At 42.9% G+C, this 12,380-nt stretch overlaps 1 protein-coding gene across 1 annotated transcript; it reads right to left on the reverse strand.

The window, feature by feature from the left end:
* Positions 1-1,974: 1,974 nt before the first annotated feature.
* Positions 1,975-6,583, reverse strand: LOC125517116 (ubiquitin fusion degradation protein 1 B). Its single transcript, XM_048682305.2, has 10 exons — positions 6,362-6,583; positions 5,522-5,557; positions 5,079-5,156; positions 3,898-3,922; positions 3,783-3,815; positions 3,368-3,489; positions 3,153-3,283; positions 2,741-2,964; positions 2,398-2,639; positions 1,975-2,329 (listed from the first exon to the last, which is right to left on the reverse strand). The coding sequence occupies exons 2-10, from the start codon at positions 5,528-5,530 to the stop codon at positions 2,240-2,242; spliced, it is 954 nt and encodes a 317-aa protein (XP_048538262.1). The 5' UTR covers positions 5,531-5,557; positions 6,362-6,583; the 3' UTR covers positions 1,975-2,239.
* Positions 6,584-12,380: the final 5,797 nt, after the last annotated feature.

The following is a 12,380-nucleotide window of genomic DNA, read 5'->3' on the forward strand; positions in this document are numbered from 1 at the left end:
GTGGAGGTTTTTTGGCGTAAAAACGCCACCGTCAGATGCAGATCTAACGGATCCGGGGGCGTTCGTCATGATCTGGTTCCCCGCGTTCGCCAGATAGCATTTCCCAAACGGAAGGAGAGAATCATCAATCTGATCTTTCACGCCATTTGCATGGATATAACATGGGATCTTCATGGCCACAAACCGAAACTACATGCTATGGACATATAAATACAACACTTTGCGACTACAATGCTGATATAAGAATATGATACAGTGCCATTGGCGTACTCACGGAAAAAAACTAGTGAGATCCACGAATAACTTTCCAATAGCCTTTTTATATTTTTATTTCTCCTGCCAGCAGATGAAAGTGCAGGGGGTTGATTGGGTTACTGAAAGTTTGTCGAGATGTTAGAGGAAACTGATATGAGTATAGCAGAGATTTTGCGACACACTTGTTTCTCTTGTTGCCAACAAGCAAGGAACTGGTCCATGAGTGATCGCGGAATGTTATTATTTCTCTATCCGTGGAATCAAAGCGGGTGAGCGTCGGAGCATCATTATGTTTGTGTTTTGCTGTTCCCATGCTCATTAGAGCAAAAGAATGCAACTCAAAGCATAAATATACAGAGCATAGGAGGACAGCTCCACATTTCAGCATAGGAGGACAGCTCCACATTTCGAACTAATCTGGGCAGAGATGGATTTGGTACTTTAGAAATGCCGCGTGTTTCAAAATTTAGTCCGCACTAGTTGGGTTACCACAAAGAAACATTTGTACTGATTTTGATCTCTGGACTTACCATTTACAGAAGCATCACTTCTTTGCGACCCTTCGTAACCTCATTTGGTTGCCTCAAATAAAATCATCCATGACCTCAGAGTAAAACTGCATGTTATGGGCGTATAAATACAACACTTTTGTGAATAGTCGTGAGATCCATGAATAAGTTTCATGTGGTGGCCTGCGTGTGAGATTTATGGTTTTTTATCTTTTTATTTCTCTGGCCTTTAGCTTGCTTTTTATGAAGTAATGCTCCATCTGCAAACCAAAGCATTGGTACTGATGTTAGCGGAACTGAGATAAACACCAGTGGCGCAACAGGAGGCCTTCTTTTGCGGTCACGAGGAAGAATCAAAGTGATTGAGGTTTAGTATGCCATCGGTGTGAACGAAAACAGAGCACAATTATGATTAGGATGCAGCTGCTCGATGTTTTCACAGCGTTGCTCCATGCCGCAAATAATTCAAGCAAGGATGGTGTTTTGGAGTTGGCTTTTCTACCTTATTTCTGATTGTAGATGCTAAGGACGTGCATAAACCCGGGCAAACGTCAGGCCGGGCCGGGTCTTGGGCCAAGCTTATAAAAGCCCGACCTTCATTTCTCAAGCCTGAGCCCAGCCCAAAGCCCAAATTACTCCCTGTTTTCAAGCACAAGCCCAGCCCAAAAACAAGCCCGAAGCCCAAAAGCCCAGGCCAAATGCTGTTTTTAGTGCACGCACGTGCAAGCCCGGCCCAAAATACAAAAAAATTGAAGCCCAAGCCCAGACCGAACTATCTTCCAGGCTGCAAAACAAAGCCCAAGCCCGGCCCAGGTTTTCGGGCCAGGCTGTCCATGCCCGGGTTGAGACGTGCATAGGTGAGATCTTCAACCTACCGTGTGCCTTTGCTCCAACATCATGTAGAAGAAGCACCATTGGATAAGCTTTGTGGTGAACTAATCAATAAAGTTCTTGTTTGTGGTGAACTAATCAGTAACGTCTAGCCAGGTTTTTTTTTTTGGATTATGTACTTTTCTCACTTTAGAGCTAACAAGCTAAATCATTGTAACTGTCACTCGAATACATATCAACTAATCCTTGCTAAGAGCTCTTTTCCTTTAGAAGGACCTAATAAGTGGCATACGTGTGGCACTTATCATTTGGGGGTAAAATAAAGTTAAGAGCTATTTCCATCAAACAAGAAAAGTATGATCAACTAGAAACGTGCTGGTGCAGGAACTAACAGCGCAAACAAATGCAATGTGTAGTAACTCGCTAAGAATCCATGAACAGACATTGAAATACTTTGTACACATCAGCCAAACTGACCCACGGCGGCTGACATAAGGATCACAGTTGACAGAAAAGAAGCATTGGTAGTCCACCGAAAGATGCCCCAGCTCCCAAGGGATCAGGAAACTAAACAGTAGCTGACTGAACTCTTAGCCCTGATGATGTTTGTGACAGGAAGTGCTGATAAATACATACTCTGGCATTCAGCCCTTCAAGGAGTACTTCTTTCCCGTGAATGCTGAAAACTTCGGCTCCTCTTTCTTCGGATCCTCCTTTGCATCCTTGTCGGGCACCTGGCATTGATGCACAAGATGTTAAGATGACACTAGCGTTTAAAAGCTGCATGTTACAGAACACAAACCTTTTCTGTTCCTTTTGATGACTGGCTTCCACCAGAGCCAAAGACAAGCTTTCCTGTGGTTTTACGTGGCGCCGTGATCTGTGGTGTGGAGGCTGCTGAGGGCTGAACACTGTTGGTTGCATTAGCTTGTCGCTTTGCAGGCGAAGAGGATGATGCATCCAAATCTTTAGCAGGCTTCCCATCCAAGCGCCTTCCAGGACCAGTGAAGGGGCTGAACTTTGGTTCCTCCTCAACTTGAGCCTCTGCAACAGCAACATGCAGGTCCTTCCTTACTAATGAACGGCAAGATATATTGATGCATTCCACCAAAAGTTACCAGTTAAGCACGAAGCAAGAAAGCTACCTGCAGCAGGATCAGCGCTGGGAGGAGCAGTAGGTTTTGGTCGCTCAGGTTCCTTATAGTCAAGTGGTGGGGCAAAGTCAACCTCACAATCAGTCTCAATTATACTTATAGCACTGGCAGGCTTTGTTTCAACTATATCAATGTAGTACTTCTTGTTATTATATGCCACCATAATGCTGTCACCAGTGGTTAGACAAGAGTAGTTCCGCAAAGTTTTTTCCAAGCTGCAATAATGACATGAACAGGAAATTAGTATTCTTCCCTCGCAAAAAAAAGGAAATTAGTATTCTTAAGATCTCACACTACTCGTACAAGGAAACTCCAGTGACGGTGCAACAGACAACAGCCATAGCAAAATAAGGCAAAGAAGTTCCCAAGGAAAAGAAAATAGTTTTATCAGAACAATACTAACATTGCTTTGGGATTTGAAATGTCCAAGAAGTCAGTTGTATGAGGCTGCAGCTTCACATATGTGCCCTTTGGGAGGTTGGCATTTTTTATAAACACCATATCTCCTTCTTGCAAAAGAAGATTTTGCATCATCTGATGAGTACATGGTAGTTAGTTTGATTGAGATGATGGTATCACATAAAAGTAAGCGTGAAAATATCTTAAACCTGGGCCTACCCAGTATGGCATGTAGATCATCCCTTCTTCTGCAATGAACTCTAGGACACCACAGTGTGAAGTGCGTTCTGCTGCTGTGTTGCGTACTTCAAATAGCATAGGGTACTCAATATGCAGAGACGCTGCAGAGGAAGTAACATATATTTGAGAATTTAGCATAGTTCAAAAAAGCGCTAGGCGTTAATTGTGCGTTTTGCCACCGCCTTGCGCTTTTCTGATCAAAGCGCATGCTTATGCACAATTATGCGCAGTTATGTCCTAGCCGTTTTGATATCGCCTAGAGCCTAGGCGCACTTAAGCGCTCGCTTAGGCGCGCCTTCTTTAACTATGGAATTTAGTGGAAATAGTGCACAGAATAAACGCAGAAACAAAGTAAACTATCAACATATGCCTCTTACTAACACTGCCAACTTACCAAGACGATCAAGTGCCGAAGGTGGCATGATAACTGAAAGGAAAAAAGGTAATAATCATTTCAACTGCCAAAAGTAACTTAAAGACACAAGGAAATTAGTGAAGAGAGAGCATACTTTTGTCACCAGATTCAAGCTGTGGCTGCAAGGAAGGGTACAAAAGATCTTTCAGATAAATTCATGGAAAATAATACTTTACTTTGAAGAGTAATAATTCCGCTAGATTTAAAACGTATTTTCAGAACATGGGGGCAAAGGAGCACTTTATTTTGAACCCCCCAAAACAAGTGCTTAAAACATTCAAAAAAAATTGAATTTTTTTACATGAATATGCATGCATGTGGTCTAAGTACGTGTGAAATTTCGTTCAAAAAATTGTTGTATTGTACGCTGCAGAAAAAAGACAAAATTTCGGTCCAAAATAAAAAAAAAAACTGGCCCCAATTTGCATGTATTTTGTCTTTTTTGTATCTCTCGCATGGAGGCACGTATATTGGTGAAATTTTGGCACGCTATACTGCACTGCTATACATGCATGCACACAAAATTTTGGAATTTTTCAAGCCGTACAAATTCGTTTTTTGAACTTCAAAATAACGGGCACAAAGTACCCGTGTTTAGATATCAATTTTCGCGCTAGATTCTTCTATACATTAATGAGACAAGGCCGCAAAGTGAATGGAAACATGCTGACAGGCAGCATGTACTTAGTTACTGAGAAATCACTTTTTTAGTTGTCTCAACCAATAAATCATGTCAAAAAAAAAACCTATAAATCATGTTAACTAGGAACAGAAAGGGTCATAATCAGATGCTCAAGATTAAAAGCCGACAATCAAACACAGTTGAGAGGGAGAACAAAGAACATGTAGATATACAATTTCTAACCATTCCTTAACCAGACAGAAGCAATGCCACCAGAACATAGACGAGAAATCAGATTATAATACTCCAGAGAAAATACCGATCTCACATGATCCATGGAACTATAGAAGTGGATAATGCATGAAGACTCATGCATCAACACTGGGCAAAGTTTGTTTGTATTGGTACTGACTTGAACTAGAAAATAAAGATCTATATCAAAAGGATTGCAACTCCAAATTTACAACGCATCCATTATCATTTTTACTTGTTAAATTGCTTGCAATCAACATGTTATAACGTTGATTACAAATACGTATGAAAAGTATTCAAATTTTTCACATCAAATTACACTTCTGTATCACTACATTTTATATTTCAAGTTATCAAATGGGGTACATGGCAGGCACCTCATGAAAAGAAGATTCACATACCTTGTCAATAAAAGATGCAGGGTAGCAGCGATAGGTCTGCTCAAAAGTACTTCCACGGTAACCATAGCCTTCAAAATACTAGTCAAAACAAATAACTGTATTAGAACCATGCAACATGATTCAGCAATTGATGAAGCCATAGATAATTACTGGGAAACTATTCATGGCAAAAAGGTGCTGGTATGTCCAAAACTGTAACTGATTACCAAATGCATAGCAAAGATGCAAACTGATAACGAAGGCACGTACTAGCTCATAAATCCAGAAGATATCCATGGTTTGAGAATAACAACACATGTGGTACACAGATTAGTTGAATCTATGGCTAGTCGCCGACAAGTTCAATCAAGGAGTTTGTAGGTCTGAATTTCGATGATGTGCTCCTGAAGCTAACATAGTTCGAAACAGCTAATAGGAAGATCAAATTTGTCTAAAGGACTTACCATATTCATGGACAAGAAGGTTAACCCCTTTTGAACCTGCATATGAGGAACAGGAACATTTAATTAAAATGATGGTGAACATAAGCAGATAATACAATAACACAGTCACCCATAATCAATCTGGAAAAACGAACATTCAATCACACACTTTACTCATGACCCAGAAGACATGAGACCTATTCAAAACTGCTGATACACATTTGCAGACATTCGATGTTGATAAGCTGTAGTAGCTTCTAGGGGCCAGGAAAGAGGATCACAATATGGTGTAGTCAAGTTAATCAATTTGAGCCAAGACAACTAATCTTACGGGGACAAAGCTGCAATCAGGCTCCAAAGTCCAAACAATCAATTTCTACATGATATTAGATTTACAGATCCTACTGTACTACTATGAGTGAATAGGTTCTTTAGTTCCACAAATCCCAAAGGTTACTGACTTGCTGGAGGATAACCGGGGTAGCACTACTAACAAATTCTTCCAGAACATGCAGAGTCCACAGAGACAGAGTCAAGTAAATTACTACTCCGTAGCACAATATACTTCAACTAAATTAGCACAATACTACAGGGAGAGGTTGCTCGTCGTCAAAACGCATGAAAGAAAGAAAAAGGCTTCGTTTTTCTGTACTTGAGGGACGAACTGGCAGCAGGCGAGGGTATGCACGTAGTACGGATCTATCCGCTCAGGAGATCAGATTAGATTGACGATATGGCAATCGCATCGAAGCACGGACCGGTGCGGGAGCGAAATCGGGTGGAGGTACCGGAGAGATTGATCGGTGCCGGCAAAGGGTTAAAAGAGGCGGAGAAGCTGAGTCGAGGGTTACTGGTAAATACCTAAGCGCCGGTTCTCCGCTTGGCCGAAGAGGAGGCGGCGGCGGCGGCGGCGGTGGCGGCGTGGAGAAGAGTCGTCCTCGGTTCCGGCGGATGCGCTCGAGCTCAAGCGGGCGGAGGTAGGTTGGCTTCGATCGGAAGGAAGAAATGTGGAGGAGGCGAAGAATATAGGGGATGAGGAGGAAGAGGAACCGGGCTCCGAGTTGGGCTAGGCTTTCGACGTGTGCCTCCGGGCCGGACACAGCCTTCTCAGCATACCTGGCCAAACGGGCCGGCCCGGCCCATCGTAATCGTGCCTGGCCCGGCACGGCCCGCCAGGGCACGATTATTATACGGGCCGGGCCGGGCCGGGCCGCGTGCGGTGCCCCCAGGCCCAGGCACGTCCTTATGGGTGTATCTCGAAAAATCCTCCAGAATTTGTGTCTGAGTTAATAGACTCCACATCTGCAACATGGAACTTGGCGAAAGTGCAGCAGGTTTTTATGCCGATGGATATCCTTGTAATCTTGAGCATCCCAATATGTACGCTGAATATGGAGGAGTTTTGAAGCTGGAACTTTGAGCGATCTTGTATGTTTATAGTATGATCGGCTTATAATATGTTAGTGTCCACAAGAAGAAGAAGGAAGGCTTGGCTGGAGGGTACAGCCGGATCATCGAGCTCGAACAGAGAAGAGGGAGCATGGAAACGGCTGTGGAATATACAAGTTTCAGGGAAAATCAAGATGTTTCTATGGCGTCTGTCGAAACACTCCATCCCGACAGAGGACGTACGAGCCCATAGGCATATGTTAACGTCAAGTTCGTGTGCACTATGTGGGGGACCAGATTCCTGGAGACATTCGCTTTTAGAATGCACGGTCGCAAGATGTACGTGGGCGCTTGCGGACGAATAGCTGGCAAACAACTTACTAGCTTATTCGGACCCCAGTACTAAGTGCTGGCTTTTTTCTTTGATGGAAACCTTGCCAAGGTAAGAGTTCATCAAGATAGCAGTAACATTGTGGGCGATTTGGTTTTCTCGATGGAAAGCAATCCACGAGGGCATCTTTCAAAGTCCCCATAGCACGAAGGAATTTATACAAAGATACTTGGAGGATCTGGACATTATAAATGAAAGGAAACCAGCCACAGGGGCAAGTGCGGTACAGCGGGGTAGTTCGAGAATCAGGCCAAAAGCGCCTCCGACAGGGTCAGCTAAGATCCATGTTGACGCCGGTTGCCGGTCATGAGGTGGTACAGCAGCGGCAGTATGCAGAGATGATCGTGAGGAGTATCTTGGAAGCTCTGCAATTGTTCTCAAGGGCATCTCAGATCCTGCTACTCTTGAGGCTTTGGCGTGTCGGGAAGCATTATCACTGGCGGAGGACCTACACATCCATCATATGGTTATCTCGTCTGACTCGAGGCAGGTGGTGGGCGACATAACTTCATAAAACAATGGGAAATATGGTACTGTCATAAAGGAGATTCGAAAGAGAGCTCGTCATCTTATGTGTAATTTCATGTATGAAAGCCGAAACTCTAATGTTGAGGCGCATAGCTTAGCAAAACATGCACTTTCTTTAGGCCTTGGACGTCATGTATGGCTAGGTAATCCCCATAATCCAAGATGTATTCCACGAACTGTGGTCTTTGATCGTTAATAAAGCTTGGATTATCCCTAAAAAAAAGTTAGTAAACGGGCCGACACGTTGGCCCGTTTAGCACGGTGGGCCGCATATTTTTAGCCTATTATTTGACGCACTGAGCGTTTTTAACCTATTTTTACATGTTGGGCCATATATAGATGTATAAAAAAAATAAAAATAAACTTAATCGGGTCATGCCGTGCCGGCCCGCGTGCCCAGCCTCCAGGCCCAGGCATGGCCCAAGGCGTGCCGCGTGCCGTGCCCGGCCCGTTTAGCCCGTGACGTGCCTGGCCCAAGGCGGGCTGTGCCGGCGTGCTCACGGGCCGGCCCGAAAAAACCGGCCCATTTGGCCAGCTATACTTCTCAGGAAAGAATCAAAATATGCTAAAGGGAGGCAGGGAGTTTAACACTTGGTCCAATGTTCAAGCCTCCACGTACAAATTTGGAGATGGTGAGTGAATTGATTTGATACTGACAATTGGACTTGGCGGACTGAGTTAGTTCGGAGTAACCTGACGCGGCGGCAATCCTCAACATTCCGCTCCAGTCTAGTGAGGGAGAAGATTATTTTGCTTGGGCGCCTGAAATGTCGGGTATCTACTTTGTTAAATCTGCGTATCGTACTCTTGTGAATCAAAAAGAGCGGCATGCTCTAGAGGAAGGGACTGGTACGGGCACCTCACTGACAGAACAACAAAATGTGGAAAACTCTTTGGAAGCTCAAGGTGATGCCTAAAGTGAGGGTATTTGGGTGACGGGTTGTGAGAGGCATTTTATCTGATGAATGTTCTTTACAACGTCGTTACATAAAAGAATCCAACACTTGCCGGGTGTGTTTTGCTATGGAAGAGGACTTGATGCATACATTATTGCATTGCTCACATGCCAAGAGATTCTGAGCTGAAGCATGTTTGTTATTGGACGTTTGGATGCCTCGACTCCATCCTATTACTTGGTCGCGTCATTGAACCAGTCCTCACATAGGATATCACGCGACCAAGTAACAAGATGGAGTCGAGGCATCCAAACGTCCAATAACAAACATGCTTCAGCTCAGAATCTCTTGACATGTGAGCAATGCAATAATGCATGCATCAATCAATCTGGCTCTCCAGAAATTGCTTGATACACGATGAACAGCAGATTGATCCAATGTTCTCAATGAGGCGCATTGAAGAGGATTTAGCACTACTAGACATCCCTAATGAGCATGCAAATTTTTTACCAGGGTATGGATAGCACCCTCCTACAGAAGGGTGTATTAAAATCAACACTAACGCCGCTCTAAATTTTGATGCAAACAAAGCTGGCGTTGGTAGAGTGGCAAGGTCGCCATGCTCTTTCCTTGGTGCATGGAGCAAAACCTTTTGAAGGAGTAACAGACCCGTTCATCACTGAGGCGTTGGCTCTGCGGGAATGCATGATATTTGCTCAACTCCGAGGCTTTCCACATGTGATATTGGAGACAGATTGTCAAGAACTTGTCAATCAATGGAATTCTTGTCGCAACTCCTTGTCGGTTGTGGCACCGATCCTTCATGAAATTGGATAACTAGCTACATTTTTTTTCATCTTTTGTAATTCAGCATGTATACAGATCAGCCAATCAACCGGCCCATCTTTGCGCAAAACATGCTTCTGCGCTGATGGTTACCGAAGGTTGGCTGAGCTTGGCACCTTCCTTCCTGGTCACAAGCCTAATGGCTGACTACCCCAGGAGCGTTTTTGTTGAATAAAGTTCTCTGAATTCTCCGCAAAAAAAGACAACAAAAGTATTTTTCAGAAATATGTTTTAAAAAGATTTCTAAAATAAGTTTAAATATTTAAAATTTTCTACATTGCAAAAAAAGGGAATACATGTTCAAGTATCTCAATGTAAATCTGCCTATGTACGCACTAGAAATGATCATCTCATGTGAACATAAATGTTTTTATAAAAATATATTTGTGTATTTTATAAAAGATGTGCACATGTGCACATGTAAGTATTTGCAGTATTCAGATATTCAAAAATGTTCAAGTATACAAAAATGTTCCTTGCATATTTGAAAAATGCTCATGTATTGAAAAAATCATGTACTTATTTTTTGGAAAAGCCCACCCATGTATTAATTAAAATAAAATATTCATACAATCATTCGTTATAGAATTTGCCACACAGGACGTAGCACTATTAATAAGGACACCATCATACTTATTAATAAAACTAAACTTCGCAATCTCGTGTGCCACCATATTAACTTTCCTGCTAACCTTGGAGATCTTTAAGTTCGCCGGCATCTTAGGGATACTCAAAGCTTCCTTCTTTAGGTCAACAAGGGGCGACATGTCAAAATTGTCTGTTTCAAGAACAAAAGTCACAAAAAACAATTCATGTACTTACAAAGTCCATGTGAGGTTCATAAATGTGTGTCATGGGTGTGAAGGTGTGTTTGTGTGTCACACAAACGTGTGTTGTGCAACATGTAAAGGTGTACTACGTGGTGTGCTGCACACGTGAAGGTGTGCTTCATGTTTTGTGCGAGGTGTGATGCTCATCGTGTATTGCACAACAAAGTACAGGTACACTACTGCTATGACAGACAGGTAGCAGAAGTATTATTCGCGAGAGCACAAGCTTGTCATCTTCGAAAGACACAAAATCACAATGATAAATAAAAAAATTAGGAGAATGGAAGGAAAAATGAGAGGCGAAAAGGCTGACCGACGACCGAACCCTCCCCTATCTCCTTCCACCTCACATTTCCCCTCTGCCCCAACACCACCTCCTCCACCATAGCCCCCATCTCTAATCTGCTCTCACATGGCAAGCAAATCCAGCAGGCGCAATGTGAGGCCTAGGAGGGCGCGGCTCCCCCGGTGATGATGCTACCTACCCCAAGACTGCACATCAATCGGTTGTCTCAGGAAGAGCAGTGCGAGATGGAAGGGGTGGTGAGATTCAAATTCCCTGAGTGTTGGCAGGTCTATGTTCAAATCATTTGAATGTCATCGTTCAAAGAGAAAATAAGGTTCATTGGATTGTAGAGCTGATTGGTTACCTGCGTAGAGCTCTGGGCTCACCTATCGGTCCCTACGTACTTCCCGTGATATCCATACCGTCCATCCGGGTTGTCTCGTTGACAATGTTGATACATCTCAAACATATCTATAAGTTTTTATTGTTTCATGCATGTTTACATCATTTTGGCGTAGTTTCGGCACAAATTTATATCGTTTTACTGGACTAAACTATTAATTTAGTAACCAGTGCTAGTTGATGTTTTCTATTGTTTTGGTTTTCTCTGGAAAAACAATTTTACCGGGCTTACAAACATTCAAAAAAATCCAGCGGAAGTTTCAAGTCCAGAAGCTTTTGGGAGCATCAACATAGGCCATGAAGGAAATATGCCCTAGAGCCCTAGAGGCAATAATAAAGTTGTTATTTTATATTTCCTTATTCATGATAAAAGTTTATTATTAATACTAGAATTTTATTGATAGGAAACTTAAATACATGTGTGGATACATAAACAAATACTGTGTCCCTAGTAAGTCTCTACTAGACTAGCTTGTTGATCAAAGATGGTTAAGGCTTCCTAAACATAGACATGTGTTGTCACTTGATAACGGGATCACATCATTAGGAGAATGATGTGATGGACAAGACCAATCTGTTAGCTTAGTATATGATCGTTCATTTTATTGCTATTGCTTTCTTAATGTCAAATGCGTATTCCTTTAACTATGAGATCATGCAACTCCCGGATACCGGAGGAATACCTTCTGTGCTATCAAACGTCACAACGTAACCGGGTGATCATAAAGATGCTCTATAGGTATCTTCGAAAGGTGTCTGTTAAGTTGGCATGGATCGAGATTAGGATTTGTCACTCCGTGTATCAGAGGGGTATCTCTGGGCCCTCTCGGTAATACACATCACAAGAAGCTTGCAAGCAAAGTGACTAAGGAGTTAGTTATGAGATGATGTATTAAGGAACGAGTAAAGAGACTTGCCAGTAATGAGATTGAACTAGGTATGAAGATACCGATGATCGAATCTCGGGCAAGTAACATACCGATAGACAAAGGGAATTACGTATGTTGTCATTGTTGGGGAAGGTAGTATTTCAAAAAAAAAATTACCTACTATCACGCAAGATCTATCTAGGAGATGCATAGCAACGAGACGGAAGAGTGTGTCCACGTACCCTCCTAGACTGAAAGCGGAAGCATTTAGTAATGTGGTTGATGTAGTCGAATGTCTTCGCGATCCAACCGATCCAAGCACTAAACATACGGCGCCCTCGTGTTCAGCACACGTTCAGCTCGATGACGTCCCTCGAGCTCTTGATCTAGTTGAAGATGAGGGAGAGTTTTGTCAGCACGACGGTGTGGTGACGGTGATGATG

This window comes from Triticum urartu, chromosome 6A, assembly GCF_056163025.1.
Source record: "Triticum urartu cultivar PI428250 chromosome 6A, HENAU_Tu73, whole genome shotgun sequence".
NCBI lineage: Eukaryota > Viridiplantae > Streptophyta > Magnoliopsida > Poales > Poaceae > Triticum > Triticum urartu.